Genomic DNA, 19,141 nt, shown 5'->3' with positions numbered 1-19,141 from the left:
AGGGCCCGCCGGGGGCCGACCTGCCGGCTCCTCCCCCCGCCGCCCTGCGCGCATAAAGCCCGGCGCGCGCCCGGGCGCCCGCGGAGGCGGCGGCGCTGGGACCCCCCTCCCCACTTCCCTCGGGGTTCCTGTGTGTCCGGGGGGTGAGCGAGCTCCCCTGATTCCTGGTGCGGGCTCGGGCCTGGGGCGCGGCCGCACCCCTCACCCACAGCGGCGCGGGGGCCCAGCCGTGGGGAACGCCCTCCCGGGATGAAGCGCTTCCCGGTGCGTTCAAGGTAGCTCGGCTTCGGATGGGGGAACCCTCCCTAGTCCTTCCTCCCTGGTCCTCGCTATTGAGAATTTAGAAGGTGCCCCCAATCTTCCTGGGTCGGGTTGGAGATAGCTCAGTGCCCCCCAACACCTTCCAACTGGTAAGAAACCTCTCCCAGTCCGAGCGAGGAGTTGCCCTTGGAGACCCCCAGTTTCTCCTGAACCTAATTTAGACTGCCTTGACGACAGTCTCCAGTCCATTCCTAGTTTCCCACGTCCAATTTGGGGAGCCCTCGTAGTGCCTTGCGTCCCGAGTGGGGAGCATTTATCAGCAACACTAGTAGAATCTTTCCCAGTTTTGTTTGCCCCTCCTCGGCCCTTGCTGTCCAAATTAAGTGTGCCTTGTAACTCCCCTAAACCCCTTTTCTCCACACCTGGGACCCCTATGGTCAGCTGAGAGAATGCCCAGCCTCGAGCCAGGTTTCCCAAGTTGTCACCTCCCCGGCCTTCTGTGGGCACCTCCTCCTGTCTCACTTCCAGCCCCTTTCGGACTGTCTGGAGTGGGGGGAAACTGATTCCAAACACTTGCCCGCTGGCAGGGTCCCCAATGAAGTGGAGAGAGAAGTCGGTGTCTCGGAGATTCCAGGCTGTGCACCCTCCAAGTGACTCCCTTTCATCTGGGGTCCTAGCTCCCTTCCATTTGATTTGGAAGAACCTGGGCTGACTCTCCACCAGGTTTAGAGTTAACTTCCCTTGTAAATAATTTCCTTCTATGAAGCCAAACTCCTGTCTTCTTCCCTCTAACTCCTGGCTCTTTAGCATCACCTCCTAGTACTTGAACCCCATGTCTCTTCATTCACCCCCATAAACTCCTTCTCTCCAGCCTGGGAAGACCAAGAAAGTCCCTTATATATGACAAGAGGCAGATTCACCCTCCTCCCTCAAGACCAAGGGATGTCTTCACTTCCCTGGTTGAAACCACGATAGAAATGGTCCAAACAGGAGGCTAAGGTGCCTTTACAAGCCCCACCCTACCACTTTACCCCACCCCCACCCCGCATCCCTATCTCCTCCCTTCCTTACATCCACCCAGGTTGACTCAGTAGCCACCTGTGTGCAGGACCAATCCTGCACTCTTTCTCCTTTGTGATAATGTGTGCCCCTGGTCCTGGCACCCCAACCTAGAGGTGCTTTCCTGTTCCTCCTAGCACGCACCCCTCCCCCCAGCCATCACACCCCAGAGAGAGAGTGAGCCCCTTTTAAGTTTCCTTAGGAACCTTGTGGGAAAGCTCAGCAGGTATATCCGGCCATCGGGTACAAACAAATTTGCCATTTCCCTATTTGTCTCCTCCTACTCTCCCAGGTTCTCAGTGTCCCCTAGATTGGGAGGTGGGGACCATCCTATACTTAACCACCTTGATCTAAGCTGGAACTTGAGGTGTGTCGTGTGTGTGTGTGTGTGTGTGTGTGTGTGTGTGTGTGTGTGTGTGTGTGAGAGAGAGAGAGAGAGAGAGAGAGAGAGAGAGAGAGAGAGGTCAGCAGGTAACCACTCCCTGTGCCCAGTGTTAGTGACCTGATTCTTCCTAGAACTTCTGGTTCTTTGTGTATAAAATGTTCTGAGACATGCTGGGAAGGGAAGGGCAGATCTGTGTGTGAGTGCGTGTGAACACTGGCTTGTGTGCTTATGTTTTTGGCAGGTGGCTCAGAGGCTGGCAGATAGTAGGCATGGTTTGTTCAGGGCCAGCCAAGACTGTAAGCAGTCACTTAAGATAGCATCCTCTATTGGTATCTTCAGTACCCTGGAGCAGAAAGCCTGTACCTCCTTGTATCAATAACTAGCTTGTAGCACCGAGGTACTGAGTGACTCCAGTCCACTCCCATAGCAGGTTTGTTGTTACCTAGCTGGTTCAGTTGGCTCTGCTCACAAGGGACAACAAATCCTTGTCAGGGTGGCCCTCCTGGGACAATGCATGATCCTCAGAGTAAATTGAGGATCTGGGCAGTATTGGGGGGTCCTTCCATCACAGGGGCGCAGACTTGAATTGGGAGATTAGAAGACGTAGCCCCAGCTCCTTCTCTCCATTCTCTCCAGCACTACATACACGAGTTCACTCCATGAATGAAAAAAATTTGCTTTATAATGCCTTTCAATCCTCTTGAGAAAGACATCCAGGACAAGTGAGTGACATTGCACCCAGCAACCGACCGAGATGACACAGCCTGGGTCAAATAGTCACAGAACACCTACCTTCTAGCCACTACCGCAGAGGCACAGGAATCATCACAGCCACCATGATGACGGCTGATTTGTGCCAACAAAAATCCGATGAATGTGTAGGAGCACGGTTAAGTGTTGTGGAGAAGGGATGAGGAGGTTGGGAGGTAAGGGGGAGAGCTGCCGATGTATCTATTTATGTAGCTTGGCCTGCCCTGGAACTCTTGATCCTCCTGCCTCAGCCTCCTAAGTGCCAGGGTTACAGGTCTGAGACACCACACTTGATTTGATGTCCAGTTTTGATTTCTATACTTGGTTTAGTGTGTTTGTTCACACACTGCGTGGCCCACAGAAGGAAGCCGGAGGAGGACAATTCTCAAAAGTCAGTTTCCTCTTATCGTGAGGGTCCTAAGGACCAACCAAGCTGGGAAGGTCAGGTCTGGCAGCGAATGCTTTTGCCATCTTCCTGGGTCTTTCTACTTAATTTTAAGTCAGCAGAGCACTCTCGAGGAAGGAGATGACTACATGAATCCACTGTGTTATCCAGAACTTTTTGGGTTGCTTGGTTTTGGTTGCTTTCGAGACAGAGCTTCTCTGTGTATCCCTGGCTGTCCTGAAACTCGCTCTGTAGACCAGGCTAGTCTCAAACTCAAGGCAATCCTCCTGCCTCATCTTTCAAGCGCTGGTGTTACAGACATGTAGCACCATGCCCAGCAGCAGAAGTCTGATATCAGCACTTTTTTTGTTGTTTGTTTTGTTTTGTTTTTTGTTTTTTCAAGACAGGGTTTCTCTGTATAGCCCTGGCTGTCCTGGAGCTCACTTTGTAGACCAGGCTGGCCTCGAACTCAGAAATCCGCCTGCCTCTGCCCCCCCCCCCCCCCGAGTGCTGAGATTAAAGGCATGCGCCACCATGCCCGGCTAGCATTTTTTTTAAAAAGGAGTTCACTCTCCAACAGTGTCGATAACTCAGGTCTCCCGGGGCAGGTTTTAAGGAAACACTACTTTAAAACAAACTAACTTGAGCTTTTGGGAGCAACTGCAGAACAGAAGGCTAGATTTTAATATGTTTGCTTTTTGTTGGTATAGGATTTAGTTTAAAACGTTTTGATGTATTGTTGTGTCTTGTGGGAGCGTGAGGGGCACGCCATGCCATGTCACACATGTGAAAACTGAAGGACAACTTTGGGGGTGGGTGTTCTTTCCACTGCTACCCCAGGGGTTATACCCCAACATCTGGCACCTTTATGTGGCTCTTGGCTGGAACTCAGATCCTCACAATTGTGACAGAGCTCAGGCTAGCCTTGAGCTCCTCACCAACCCATCTCTGCCTCCCAAGTCCCAGAATATTCAAGTATTCACTGATACAGTATCAGTGAAGAGCCATGATCTATCTTGGTGGTTGCTATAAAGTTGCACTCTTCAAGTTTTGCCTCTGCACCCTTCCCTTCTTGACACCATTGATCTCTCTACTGTTCCACAGTAGTTTCTCCTCTAGAATGCCTAGCACCTTTTAGGAGGCATACCATACATTGCCATCCTTGGAGTAGTAGTATGCATTTGAGGTCCCGCCATATATTTCCATCCATCCATCCATCTATCCAGTCATCCATCCATCCATCTATCCAGTCATCCATCCATCCATCCCTCATCTACTTACTTACTTATAGACAAGGTCTCATCATGTAGCTCACCACACATGAATTTCGATATAGATCAGGCTGCCCTTGAACTCCTAGAGATCTCTCCCTCTGCCTCCTGAGAGCTTCCGAAAAGGCGTGTGACACCACGCCCGGCCCACTCCTTTTCAGTGCTGAATAATATTCCATTTCTTGCATGTCCCTGTTTATTCTTTGTGGCTGCTTTCAAGTTTCGGCAATTTATAAACGAAGCTGCCGTGACAGCCATGTGCAGTTTTTTTTTCCGGTGTGCAGACATTGACTTTTAATCTGCTTTTTATTGTTGTTGTTCTAAATTTTTCTCTCCTTTTTTTCTCTTTTCTCAAATTTCTGGACTCCACCAGGAATTAATACACCAGAATAATAAGAGCAGCTGACTGGGGGTCAGATGACCCCATACCTTGGTCTCAGGATCTCCGGTGCCCTGGATGGGTCTAGCGCCTTACTGGGAAGTCTCCTGAGCTTGGTGTCTTCTCAGATTTGCTTTGGCAGTGAGATTTGTGTGGAAAGATAAGGGCGCTCTCTGTGCCTTCCCTGGTCCAGTGAATTTGGTCCAGTTCAAATTCAGTTGTCGTCAAGACAGAAGTGGTCAGCTCTCAGGAGTCCTGGAGTGTACAAGCAGCCCTCTGGGTTCAGTACACAGCGTGTAGAACAGGAAGGAAAGAGAAATGGACCGTGTGTAGTGTTAGCCTACCCCGAGATATACAGATCAATAGGAGAAAACTGACAACTTAGCAATAAGCCCTTGTGGGCTACACAGAGGGCTCATCCGTTAAAGGCGCACTGCTCTTCCAGAAGAGTTAAAGTCGATTCCCTGCACGCTCACAACTGGCAGCTTATAACCACCTGTAACTCCTGCTCTAGGGCTCTGACTTCCCTGGACTCTGAGGGCACCTCCACTCACATGTACATAACACACACACACACACACACACACACATATACACACAGGCACACACTTTAAAAAATAAGATAAAGCCGGGCGTGGTGGCGCATGCCTTTAGTCCCAGCACTCGGGAGGCAGAGGCAGGCAGATTTCTGAGTTTGAGGCCAGCCTGGTCTACAAAGTGAGTTCCAGGACAGCCAGGGCTACACAGAGAAACCCTGTCTCAAAAAAAAAAAAAAAAAAGATAAATATTGTTTAAAAGGAAATAAACCCTTGCATTTATAGTCCGCTCATATCTGACAAGGGTATGGAGATAGGGATTGTCTCATCTATAAGTGATGCTGGTGGCACACACCTTTAATCCCACCACTCGGGAGGCAGAGGCAGGTGGATTTCTGAGTTTGAGGCCAGCCTGGTCTACAGAGTGAGTTCCAGGACAGCCAGGGCAACACAGAGAAACCCTATCTTGAAAAGAAACAAAAAAGAAAGTGATGCTGGACAACTTGGTATCCATACGCAAAGAAATGAAGGTGTGTGCCACCCCACTCCACCCTCAGATGTTGATCCCAAATGGATTGAAAACCTAAATGTTGGAGCTAAACTCTAGGCAGAAAAAATAAATCAATTGGACAACGTCAAAATTTTAAATCTTGTGCACGGTGGCAGACACGCATGAAACTGTAGGAAAGTACATACCTGTGCACACCCACAAGTACATAAATTTAATTTCACCTTTTTTTCTCCCTAAGACAGGGTTTCTCTGTGTGATACTGGCTGTCCTGGTTCTTGCTCTGTGGACCAGGCTGGTCTCGAATTCAAAGATCCGCCTGCTTCTGCTTCCCAAGGCATGCTCTACCACTGCCCAGCCATGAACTTCACTTTTTGAAGAATGTGTGTGTTTCAAAGAACTCCATCAATGAAATGCAAAGACAGTAGGAGGGGCTGAAGAGATGGCTCAGTGGGTGGACCTGAGTTAGGATCACTGGCTCCCAGGTAAAAGCTGGGTGCAGCAGCTTGCTTCTGTAACCCCACCCCACCCCACCTCCCTGTGAGGGGATTGGAGATAGATAGCAGCAACCTGAGGGCTCCAAGTTCAGAGAGAGACCCTGCCTTGAAAAAAAGAGGTGACTAGCAGGCAAGGCATGGTATCACACACCTTTAATCCCAGTACTCAAGAGGCAGAGGCAGGCAGATCTCTGTGAGTCTGAGGCCAGCCTGATCTACACAATGAACTTCAGGAGGACAGCCAGGGCTACTTGGAGAAACCCTGTTTCAAAAAGAAAAGAAAAAGAGAGAGAGAGAAAGAAGGAAGAAAGGAAAAGAAAGAGAGAGACAGTCAGAAAGAGAGACAGAAAGAGAGGTGAAGGTCAATGGAAAACATCCTGTTATCAATCTCTAGCCTTCGTATGTACCCACACCTGCACATACATGTGTGCTTATGCTTATGCAAACACTACACATATACACACACTGAATAATTATGGAATACAGGATTCATGGCTAGAGTACATATACAATCCAGGCAACTCATTAACAAAAGAGTAAACGGCTCAATTAAAAATAGGCAGGTCCCACCTAGGATGGCTTCTGTGTGCCCCAGGGTGCTTGCAGTTTCTGTCGCCACATACTGTCTACCCCAACACGCCAGCAAAGCATAGCAGCTAAGGGCTGAGGATCGGGGGCCAGCTGCTGTCAAACTCCGGTGCTGTGAGGAAGGTGCTGGAAGTTCACAATGCCATTGCCAGGCAGTTTTATTTCAGATAGCATCTGGCCTTTGGGGCTCTTGAGGACAGTGGTGGTCCTGTAGGCTGAGAATTCAAACAGCCATCCTGAATGATTTAATGTGGACAAGGTCTTCAAGCCCCTGAGCACCCGTTAGCATGCAGACATTTCAGAATGGATCACAGACCCGGCCGGCATCATCGAGCCTAGGGTCCACAACAGCCTTTGAGTTCCTCGGGGGCAGTGAGTGATGGAAATGGGATTCTAGGGAGGCACCGAGGGGCTGGGCTACTGTCAAAACAGCCTAGTTCAGGGCTCGAAGCTCACTGCTACAGCACTTGCTCAGCATGGGTGGAGTCCTGGGTTTACCTCAGCATTAAAAAGCAAACAGAAAAACCCCTGGGTCAGTGAGATGGGTCGGCAGGTAAAGATGCTTGCTGCCAAGCCTTAAGGCCAAAGTTCAATCCCTAAGACCTAAGGGTAGGAAGAGAACAGATTCCTGCAAGTTGTTCTCTCTGTCTCTCTCTGTCTGTCTCTCCATCCATCCATCCATCCATCCATCCATCCATCCATCCATCTATGGCTGACACTAGACCACCAGCCCATTCATTCAACACAACTACTCCCGGACGGGACCCTTATTTTACAGACCAAGAGACAGAAGCACCGAGGAGCAAATGTACCCCTATTGCTCTGGCTGGCCAGTTGTGATGGTTTACATCTGTAGCATCTGTCCTTTGGGGACAGAGACAGGAGGATCATTAATTTGAGGCCAGACTGGGTTACCTAGTGAGGCCTCTTGTCAAACAACAACACACAAATGTCAGATTGACAGCAAGTGGGTGAGCTGAGGATGTCATGTGGAAAAAAAAATACACTTTCTATATAGTTATGGCTAGCCTGAAACTTATTACGTAGATCGGGCTGGCCTTGGGTTCAAAGAGTCCTGCTTCTGCCCCTGAGAGCCGGGGTGTGTGACACATTTTTTGTTTTGTTTTTTTTTTTTAGACAAGGGATCTCACTATATACCCTTGGCTGACCTAGAACTCACAGACATCCCACCTGCCTGCACTTCCTTAGTGCTGTTCTGTTTTTTATAGTTTTTGAGACATGGTCTCATGTAGCACAGGCTAGCCTCTTGTTTAAAATTTAATACGTTTCATGTGTGTGTGTGTGTGCACATGCGTGTGTGCATACACATATATGTAGAAGTAATTTCAAAAATTACTTCTCTCCTGCTTTGTGGGTCCAGAGATGACTCAGAGTTTATCTTTGGCCATGGCGAGAGGCACCCTTATGCACTGAGCTGCACCTCTGGCCCTCAGGCTGGCTGGCCTCTTATCCACTCTGTCCCTGAGGGTGACCTTGGAGTGCTCCTCCTTCTCACAGTGGAGCAGTGGCATTCCAGGGATGTGCCACCATACCTGGCTTCAGCATCCTTTCTGGAATCATGAAAATGTCCTGAAATTGATTAAGGTGATGTTTCAAAACTCTAGGAGTCTATTTTAAGAAGTGAAGTAGGTGGATCGGATGGTATGGGAATTACAGTGCAGTGATGATGTTGCCAAAAAAAGGTCGTTTTAACTTAGGGTGACCCTTTCTCTAATCCAGTGCCTATCAACAGAATGGATGCGCGGCACCCTTACCACGATACACTTTTTTTCTTCATTATTATCTGAATGTGACTAGAACTTGCTCACCTGCGAGACACTGTACTAAGCACCTCCCAGGATTTTCCAGTTTGGTCCTCCTGGCAAATCTATTTTTTATTTTACTGAACAGGAAAACATATAATGCAAACAGCCATATAATAAATGACGACGTCTCAATGCCAGGATGTCCTGGGCCATTACAAGTTGCCAAGCCCTGGGCTGACACCTGGACCACCAGCCCGTTCATTCAACGCTGACAACTACTCCGGGATGGGACCCTTATTTTACAGACCAAGAGACACAAGCACCGAGGAGCAAATGTACCCTTATAGCTCTGGCTGGACAGTTGTGATGGTTTACATCTGTAGCGTCCGTCCTTTGGGGGCAGAGACAGGAGGATTATTAATTTGAAGCCAGACTGGGTTACCTAGTGAGACCTCATGTCAAACAACAACACACAAATGTCAGATTGACCGCAAGTGGGTGAGCTGAGGATGTCAGACATATTCATGATGTCATTATTTCTATCATAAACCACTATACCATGTTACCCACCTCTTTAAAGAACACACAATAAACCTATTAATTATAGATGGTTCTGGGTTGTCTATTTATTGTGCTAGAATGAGAGTCCCTGACAGCAGGGACCCAGGGCTAAGCCTCTTTGAATTTCCCTCCATCCCCCTCTCCATCCTTTGGACCAAGTGTACTTGATTCGATATACTTCATTAAGAATTAGCCCAAGCCGGGCATGGTGGCGCACTCCTTTAATCCCAGCACTCGGGAGGTCGAGGTAGGCAGGTTTCTGAGTTCTAGGCCAGCCTGGTCTACAAAGTGAGTTCCAGGACAGCTAGGGCTATACAGAGAAACCCTGTCTCGAAAAACAAAACAAACAAACAAACAAACAAACAAAAGAATTAACCCAGAGGCCAGGCACGATGGTGATTCCTGCAATCCCGACACACTGAAGGCGCAGGCAAGAGGACCACAAGTTCAGAGTCAGAAGCTGTGGGTACAACTCAGTGGGTAGAGAACCTGTTTTAGGTTTAATCCCCCAGAACACACAAACAGGGCATGATGGCACATGCCTGCCATCTCAGCCCTCAGGAGGTGGAAGCAGGACGATGGGGAGTTCAAGGTCATCTCAGGTAACATGGGGTGGTGAGTGAGCCTGCTATCGCTGCACTCCCAAACGGAAGCACAGATTTATGTGTGTTCACGTGTCACTTAACAATAGCGATACATCCTGAGAAGTGAGTTGTCAAGGAGTTTGCTGTGTGGATGGCAATGTAAATCAGTGGCTCTCAACCATCCTAACGCTGCGAAACTTTAATACAGCACCTGGGGCTGTGGCGAGCCGCGACTATAAAGTCATTTTCATTGTTACTTCATAAGTATAATTTTTGCCACAGTTACAAATCATAAACACTTGATATGGGACCCCAAAGGGGTTCGAGACCTACAGATTGAAAACACTGATCTAAGTTAACGGTATAGCCGATTACTTTGTGAGTTTCTATGATGTGATCAAGACAGTCAGGCACTGTGCAGGTGAGGGTCCTGATGGCTTAACACAGCCAACTGGGGTCCACCGGAGTGAGTAGAGATCCTGAATTCAAATTCCCAGAAACCACATGATGGCTCACAACCATCAGTACAGCTTCAGTGTACTCACATACATAAAATAAATAAATAAATACATCTTAAAAAAATAGTTAATGTTCATGTATGTGTCTAATTTTTTCTTTCTTCTTCCTTCTCCTCTGCTTTCTCCTCCTCTTCCTCCTCCTTCCTCCTTCCTCCTTCCTTTTCCTCTTCTTTTTCCTCTTCTTCTTCTTCCTCCTCCTCCTCCCTTTTTTGTTTTTTCAAGACAGGGTTTCTCTGTGTATCCCATGGCTGTCCTGGCACTTGTTCTGTAGACCAGGCTGGCCTCGAAGTCACAGAGAGAAAGATCTGCCTGCCTCTGCTTCCCAAGTGCGGGGACTAAAGGCGTGTGCTGTCACCACCACCAGGTGTGTGTAATATGCTTTCATCAAACCCACTTCCCATTTCTTCTCTTTCAATTCCTCCCCTCCCCCAATGATCTCATGGGCTCTCTCTTAATACCTACTGGGTCCTAGTGCCTCAGTTCTCAATCTGTGGGCTCGACCCCTTTGCAAACCTGTCTTGAAAAATGATTCTATTATGATTCAATGAAGCAATTTTATGGTTGGGGGTCACACAGCATGAGGAACTGGATTAAAGAGTGGACACCTTAGGAAGGTTGAGAACCAGTGGCTTCACCCCCCCCACCCCCCGGCAGCCATCATTGCCAAAGCTCCTCAGATAGTGCTGGGACTTCGCCAGCCCTGCCTGCACTGTGCAGGGGTCTTGGCCGGCTTGATTCGGTACAGGCCTTGTGCGTGCGGTCACAGATGTTGTGGGTCCACGATTTGGCTTTGGCCTGACGCTGCCTGCGCTCCCTCTGGTTCCTACAATCTTCCTGCCCCATCTTCTGAGATGATCCCCGAGCCTTGGAGGATGGAGGGGTGATACATGTGTCCCACTTAGAGCTGAGCACTCCACAGTCCTGTCTTGTCTGCACATCGACTGGCTGTGGGTCTCTATACCATCTATGCAAACAGAAGCCTCTCTGGTAAGGAGTGAGTATGGGTCCATACATCCTGGGTCTTCAGCTTCCACTGGAACCTATTCATTCATTCATTCATTCATTCATTCATTCATCCATCCATCCATTCATTCATCCATCCCAGACAGGGGTTCTCTGTGTAGCCCTGGCTATCCTGACACTAGCTCTGTAGACCAGGCCAGCCTTGAACTCATAGAGATCCATCTGCATCTGGCTTCCAATGTGTTGGGATTGCCAGCATGCACCACCACCACTTGACCCTAAGCTGTGTCTCTAACCCCTTTAATTATAGGCGTGTTTATATGTGTGTAGAAGGAGTGCAGTCTGAAATATCAATTGTGGGGGAGGGGATTCAAGGAAGGGAAGAAGGGGAAATATGGGAGATGGAAGGTTTAAGCAAGGATGGGATGGAGGCAGGAGGGTTCAACAGAAGTAAGGATGTATAAAAAAGATGTATGGACTTTGTACCCTGATATATATGTGTGTGTGTGTGTGTGTGTATTTTACTAAATGCATGTTGTCAAACTTCAAGACATACATACATACATACATATATATGTATACACACACACACATATACATACATACAAAGAAATTTGAAGAGAAGTTTCCTGTGTGTGTGGATACCGTTTATAATTCACAAGTTTGTCAACCAGGGAAACACCAAAGCCTCTGAAACATTCGGACTACTGCCGTTGTTCTGGGTCGCCCACCAGAACTAGATGGTAAGACCTTGCTGCTGAAGACACATTTGTTCATAGAGCACAGAGAAGTCAAGCCAGAGCTGACCCAGACGCCTCCTCCCTGTTGGCTAGCTGTATCGTGCTGGAAGGTGATAATCAAGCAACCAGGGAAGAGGAGTCGTTCGAGGTTTTACTCACGGGTAGACCCTGCAGGCTCTGAAACTGACCGCTGAGCAGGCAGGATGTGCAGGCTGGGTGCAGTAGTGGTTCCACTGTCTGGGGAGCAACCAGTCACATCCTGATTGGCTTTGAGGCCTGTTCCACAGGAGGGCATTTATGCCTCGTGCTGTGCTTCTGATCAAAAGTCCATAGCTGGGGAGATCACAGTCCTTAGAGGGAAACCGTTACTGGTGTTTTACTAAATGCAAGTTGCCAAACTTCCTTCAAGATGTGTATGTTTATATCCATAGATCAGTGCTGTTCTTGGAGAAGTTTCTGTTTTCCCCAGTCAGCAGTTAAAGCAAGGGATTCACAACTGGTCAAAGTGGTTGTTGAGTCAGTACTTGTTCCTAAATGGGACTTCTCTATCACACACACACACACACACACACACACACACACACACACACACACAGAGAGAGAGAGAAAGAGAGGCATAAGCATGCACATGCATACACACACAGACATATATACATGCACACAGACACATGCAAACATACATTGACACACAGGCATACATTCATGCACACACACATACACTGACACACAGGCACAAACACACAGGCACAGGTACATGTACACACACAGGCAGGCACACACAAATAGACACACACAGACACACATGCACACACACACAGATACACAGGCACAAGCATACATATGCATACACACACAGACATACATGCATGCATACACACACACACACACAGGCATCCCAGCACTTGGGAGGCAGAGGCAGGAGGATCTCTGAGTTCAAGGCCAGCCTAGTCTACAGAGTGAGTTCCAGGTCAGCTGGGGATACACAGAGAAACCCTGTCTTGAAAAATAAAGAAAAAAATAAAACAAAACAAAAACTTAAATATAAATAAACAAACAAGCAAATAAACAAATAAGCAGAGCCTTAGTATCTCAATCCTCCTGCCTCAGCTTTAAAAATCACTGTAATGTAGTAGATACAGTCTCTCTCTCTCTCTCCCTCTTTCCCTCCCTCTCTTCCCTCCCCCCATCTCTGTCTTTCTGCCCCTCTCTCAAAGTGTTTACATTATTTTATTGGTTCTGGGTATCAAGTCCATAGAAGTACACACTCAGGGCATTCTTTGTCCCACCGAGATATCCCACAGACCCAGCCAGGTGTTGTGTGCACATCTAAGTTTGGTTGAGGAGGAGGAGGTCGCATCCTATTGCTCAGAGGACTTTTAACTTCATCTGTAGCTGGGATAAGCACACTATACCATCACCACCGTCAGTGACCACCGTCCCCAGCTCCATAACTTTAGCTTTAATTGATACATGGTAATTGTGCATATCTTTTACATTTATGTGAGCATGCTGGCAGATGTGTCACCGTGTGCACGCAGAGGTAAGAGGACAATTTTCAAGAGTCATTTATGTCCTTCTGTCATGTTGGACCTGTGGATGGAACTTAGGCTGGTCAGCCTTAGTGGCAAGCAACTCCCTGGTTTAGAGTTATATATACCTATGGGACCTAGCACAGCATACCAGTTATGTTCTGGTGCCCATCCTACAGGTGAAGAAACTGAGGCTGAGATGCCTAGAATGACGAGTCAGGTAAGGTCATAAAGCCGGTCTCCCATGTGTACCAGAGTCAAACATCACAAATTTCATTTCCCCCTTTGCTTCTTTTGCCCCGTCCTGACACGAGGGAATTAGAGGATTCTGCTTGCCCAGCTGGGGACACCCAGTCTGTCCAGACCTGCTGACTCTCCCGCTTTCTCACCGTCGCTTCCAATGACAACCAAAGCGAGTGTGATGTGTTGGTGAGGGCGTGTGTGTATGTGTGTGTGTGCGTGCGCGCGCACTTGAGAAATTCGATGTTTCCAGCAACTGAAGTTGCCTCCTGCCTGTAATTAACTATTTGATTTTGTCTGGTCAGTTAATAATCCCACAATTCAGGGGGGCTGAACACGAAGATGCTAAAAGCACACTTCCTTTATCAAAAAAAAAAAAAAATTTCAGTGTTTATTTTGGGAAACTGAACAGAAACCACAGGTTTGGTGCCGGTGCCTGTGGGGGAGGGGCTGCCAGGCTGTTTGTTGGCAGGGGCTTCCGTGACACTTCAGGCAGGGCACAGAGATGAAGGGGCCGGCTAGAGGGCAGGGTCCCCTACTCTCTGCCTTCTCCCTAGAGACCGGGTTTTCAGTGGTCCCAGGGAAAATAGCTTTTGGAGTCAGTGAATACAGTGGAAAAAGCATTTGACAGCGAGGCCGGAGCCTGGGGCTCTGTCTCTGACCTTGAAGCAGGGCTCTTCCCCTCCCAGAGTCCTAGTTTATTCATGTGCAAAATGGAAAGTGGCCAAATTATACTCGAGATGGGAAATTGAATTCAGTTTTTCTACTAACTGGCAGTGGCTGCGGCTGGGCGGGGATGGAGATCTGTGATGGATTATCAATGTCTGCCATGGATCCAGGATGGAAATCTATGATGGATTATCAATGTCTGCCACAGATACAGGGAATTGGGGAATGGGGCAAGATATGCCTAATACGGTAAGCCCTCAGTAGCTAAAGGTTTTACATGAATTTAACGGACCATGGCCTAAAAGAAAGAGAGAGTGTGTGTGTGTGTGTGTGTGTGTTGTGTTGTTGCTGGGAATTAGACGCAGGGCCTCATGCTTACTAAGCAAGCACTCGAATGACCCGCACACATCCTCTGTACTCCATCCTTTGTTTTTGAGAAAGGGACTTATTCTATAGCCCAGGCTAGCCTTGAACTTGTAATGCAACCCAGACTCTCCTGAAACTCTCTGCAGTCTTCCTACTCAGCCTTCCAAGTGCTGGGATTATAGGCAGGAGCCACCACACACATCTCCCCTGTGGGGTGGGGGGAATTAACATGGTTAGGGCTGGTAAGATGGTTCAGAGGTGTCATGGTTTGAATAAGCTTGGCCCAGGGAGTGGCACTATTTGAAGGTGTGGCCTTGTTGGGGTGGGTGTGGTCCTGTTGGAGTGGGTATGGCCTTATTGGAGTAGGTGTGTCACTTTGAGTATGGGCTTTAAGACCCTCATCTTAGCTGCCTGGAAGCCAGTCTTCTAGCATCCTTCAGATGAAGATGTAGAACTCTCAGCTCCTGCACCATGCCTGCCTGGATGCTGCCATGTTCCTGCCTAGAACTAGACTGAACCTCTGAACCTCTAAGCCAGTCCCAAATAAATAAATAAATGTTGTCCTTTATAAGAGTTGCCTTGGTCATGGTGTCTCTTCACAGCAATGGAAACCCGAACTGAGACAGAGGGTAAAAGCATTTGACCCACAAGCCTGATATCCCTGGAATACATGGCAGAGAGGGGATATCTGCTCCCAAAAGTTGTCCTCTGACTTCAACATGTGCAGTGTGGTGGTTTGAACATGCTTGGCCCATAGGGAGTGGCACTATGAGGAGGTGTGGCTTTGTTAGAGTGGGTGTGGCTTTGTTGGAGTAGGTGTGGCTTTGTTGGGGTAGGCTTTGAGACCCTCTTCCTAGCTGCCTGGAAGACAGTCTCCTTCTGATTGCCTTTGGAACAAGATGGACAACTCTCAGCTCCTCCTGTGCCATGCCTGCCTAGACACTGCCATGCTTCCTGCCATGATGATAATGGACTGAACCTCTAAAGATGTAAGCCAGCCTCAATTAAATGTAGTCCTTTATAAGAGTTGCTGTGGTCATGGTGTCTCTTCACAGCAATGAAACCCTAACTCAGACATGCACTGTGGTGCACACATGCCCACACACACAAACAGCTAATAATGATGAATCAAGAAAGCGTGCTTCTGGGGCTGGTGAGATGGCTCAGTGGGTAAGAGCACCCGACTGCTCTTCTGAAGGTCTGGAGTTCAAATCCCAGCAGCCACATGGTGGCTCATAACCATCTGTAATGTGATCTGACTCCCTCTTCTGGAGTGTCTGAAGACAGCTACAGTGTACTTACATAAAATAAATAAATAAATAAATTTGTTTTAAAACAAAAACAAAAACAAAAAAAAAAAAAAAAGAAAGCGTGTTTCTGTAGTGAGGCAGGGGACATGCTCCTGTAATCCTAGGGTCTGGATGCAGAGATTGGAGAGTCAGAAGGTCACGGTCAGTCGTTTTCTTAGCTATCTGGTGAATTTGAGGCCAGCTGTCATGACATGAGCATTTGTCTCAAAGGAAAAATCCCCAAAGCTACCAAACAAAAAACTATGCAGTATCCCCCAGAATCACACAGCCAAGGGAGGAATTGCCTTAGGGACCATTTCATTATTACTGATCATGTATGGCTCTATACCCAGTGGAAGTACCTGGGAAGATTTATATTGACTGACAAACCATTACCATAGGGCTGCAGAGGGTAAAATGGACTTATTTTATGTTAGCATGAATATGGATTTTTTTTCTGTAAATATGAATTCATCTTAACAACAACAACAACAAAAAAAAAAAAACCAAAACACGGTAAAGATGATTTGAATCAGGCTATTTAAAGATTGTCTAAAAGCATTGATAGCAGCATTATTCATAAAAGCCAGAAACTAGAAACACTCCAAGTGTCCATGGGCAGGGGAACAAGTAAAGAATAATATTCTTATGCAATGGAGTACTACACAAAAGGAGAAAGAAACCGTTGACTGGTTCACACAATACAGATAAATCTCAAAAGCGATATGTTTAAAACAAAAGAAGACATACACAGACAGACAGACAGACAGGCACACGCGCGCGCACACACACACACACACATACACCAAAAAAAGAGAAAGAAAAGAAAACTTGCAAAAAAAAAAAAAACCTCAAGTGGACTGGAGCGATGGCTCAGTGGTTAAGAGCACTGACTGCTCTTCCAGAGGTCCTGAGTTCAATTCCAAGCAACCACATAGTGGCTCACAACCATCTGTAATGGGATCCGATGCCCTCTTCTGGGGTGTCTGAAGACAGCTACAGTGTACTCATATAAGTAAATAAATCTAGAAAAAAAAAAAAAAACCTCAAGTGTATTTTTTATACTTTCATAGTCTGGTTAAAATCATTTTTACTACTTTTTTTCTTGGTTGCTAAGATGTATCTATATTTACAGGGGAAAAAATCCATATTTATGTTAACACAAAATAAGTCCATTTCGTCCTCTGCTGCCCTATGCTGATGGGTTTGTCTGTCATTATCGACCTTTCTAGGTACTACCTCTATGTATAGAACCACACATGATCAGTGTCATGATCAGTGTCAATTGTGTGTGTGTGTGTGTGTGTGTATGTGTGTGTGTGTGAGAGGTTCTAACACAGACAAAACTAATCTATAAGAAGAGAAGTTGAGGTGCTGTTTTATCTCTGTAGAGAAAGAAGCAGGCAAAAGTTTCCATCAAAAGAAAACGTCTGAAACAGGAGCTTACAATGTAGTCCAGGCTAGCCTGGGATTTACAACCCTTCCCCCTCACTTTCCCAAGAGCTGGGATCACCAGCATGAACCACCTGTGGGTGGGAAGTAGTCTTACATAACTAGACACCAGGTAGTATTCTCCACCAAGCAATGAGGATCTAAGCTTGGATCATCTGCACACATAGAAAACATTGTGCATAAAATCCCAGGACAGGGAGACAGTTAGATCCCTGACACTCACAGATGAGTCAGCCTTGTCACATCAGTGAGTATAAGTTGGGGGTGGTTAAAGAAGACACAGATGTCAACCTCTGGCCTACACACATACACACAGGCACAAGAAAACCTAGGCAATTCACACACACACACAAAGGTGGGGTGTGGTAGTGCACACCTTTAGTCTGAGCACTGAGGAGAAGACAGGCAGGTGGGTCTCTGTGAGTTCAAGGCCAGCCTGGGCTACACAGCAAGCCCCAGGTCATCTAGAGATAGGATACGTAGGGGGACTGGCTCCCAAACAAAAAGATTGTTTATTTTTATTTTATGTGTATTAGTGCTTTGCCTGCAGGCAGGTATGTGTGCCATGTGAGTGCCTGTCTTGGTCCCTTGGAGGCCTTGAATCTGACTGTGTCAGATCTACAGGGACTGGAGTTACAGGTGGTTGTGAGCCAGGATATGGGTGCTGGGAGTTGAACTCTGGTCCTCTGCAAGAGCAGCCAGTGCTCTCAATCCTGAAAAAGCCTCTCTAAAGCCACTGCCTCCGCTGAATATTGAAAAGGTATGGAAGAAGGAAAGAAGGAAAGAAAGAAAGAAAGAAAGAAAGAAAGAAAGAAAGAAAGAAAGAAAGAAAGAAAGAAAGAAAGAGAGAGAGAGAGAGAAAGGAAGAAAGAAAGAGAGAAAGAGAGGAGGAAAGAATCAAAGGAAGGAAGGAAGGAAGAAAGACAGACTGACAGATAGACAGAAAGAGGGAGAAGGAAGAAGGGGCGAGGTGTGGCGGTTATGTCCACTAATGATGTCACTACTGCCCCCAGAGTTGCCTTTAGACAGCTCTCCTGCTGGGTAGATGGATCTGGGGTTACTTAGAACTTCAGGTTCCTTTATTGGAATACGCAGGGGCCTGTATCACAAGGACGGTTGTTGGTCTTCAGTGTACCAGTTTTAAAATGGTTGAGCCACGGCCATGGGCGAAGGCTCTGGCACTTCCCCTGACTTACAGGAAGACCCAGATGAAGATGTACTAAGTCTAAGATCACACAGATAACTTGTTGTGAGACTCCATCTCTTCGTCTTGACTTTTCATTCGGAGGACCGGTTTCACCTTTTCTATACACCATGAGTTACGTTAGCAGAATCCCATCCCTGTATCTTCCCACCAGTTCTCACAGAGGTTAATCTCCAAGTAAAGAACACAGTGTATAAATTATAACAGAGAATGGGATCCTCAGGGAACCAGAAGGCTGGAAGGAAGAAGACCCTGGGATAGAGAGGAGAGAAGGTAGGAATTTGGGCAGAGTCGGAGCAGCAGATATGGAGGACAGAACACTCCTCGTAGCTTAGCTGAACTGGTGTCCCGCCCCATCTCTGCCACTCCACACTCAACTACTTACTGTCTCTAGGATCTGCCCCGGTGTCACGGTGCTCCGTCCACAAAGCTCAGCCAGGGTCACTGACTTACACAGGGTAGAATTCATTCTGGCAAAAGATGGAGAGAGAAAACCTGGCTGTGATCTTGGCACTTAGGAGGTAAAGAAGGAAGCCTTGGGAGTTCAAGGTCCTTCTCCACTGTGTAGTGAGGTCCGGCTACAAGAGACTCAATCTCACCAAGACAAAACCAAAATCAAACAAACAAACAAACAAACAAAA

The 19,141-nt window shown here is 47.4% G+C and overlaps 1 protein-coding gene and 1 long non-coding RNA gene across 5 annotated transcripts in view; one reads left to right on the top strand and one right to left on the bottom strand.

The window, feature by feature from the left end:
- Nucleotides 1-19,141, bottom strand: part of Msi1 (musashi RNA-binding protein 1) — a 96,640-nt gene that overhangs the window by 26,114 nt on the left and 51,385 nt on the right. For both annotated transcript variants that reach the window (XM_030254187.1, XM_006530180.2), the window contains one exon: nucleotides 18,886-18,970. In XM_030254187.1, coding sequence (XP_030110047.1) covers nucleotides 18,886-18,969 — 84 coding nt within the window. In that variant the 5' untranslated portion in view covers nucleotide 18,970. The remainder of the gene's footprint in view (nucleotides 1-18,885; nucleotides 18,971-19,141) is intronic.
- On the top strand, nucleotides 81-8,991 carry A930005G22Rik (RIKEN cDNA A930005G22 gene). 3 transcript variants are annotated; one of them, NR_168255.1, is made up of 2 exons: nucleotides 81-264; nucleotides 8,360-8,991. It is a non-coding gene; the product is annotated as an RIKEN cDNA A930005G22 gene (long non-coding RNA). The 3 variants fall into 3 exon arrangements; NR_168295.1 differs by having other exon boundaries at nucleotides 81-275; nucleotides 8,531-8,991; NR_168086.1 differs by having other exon boundaries at nucleotides 81-275.

This window comes from Mus musculus, chromosome 5, assembly GCF_000001635.26.
Source record: "Mus musculus strain C57BL/6J chromosome 5, GRCm38.p6 C57BL/6J".
In the NCBI taxonomy this organism is placed as follows: domain Eukaryota; kingdom Metazoa; phylum Chordata; class Mammalia; order Rodentia; family Muridae; genus Mus; species Mus musculus.
The sequence above is the reverse complement of the archived record's forward strand: the minus strand, read 5'-3'. Positions and strand labels throughout refer to the sequence as shown.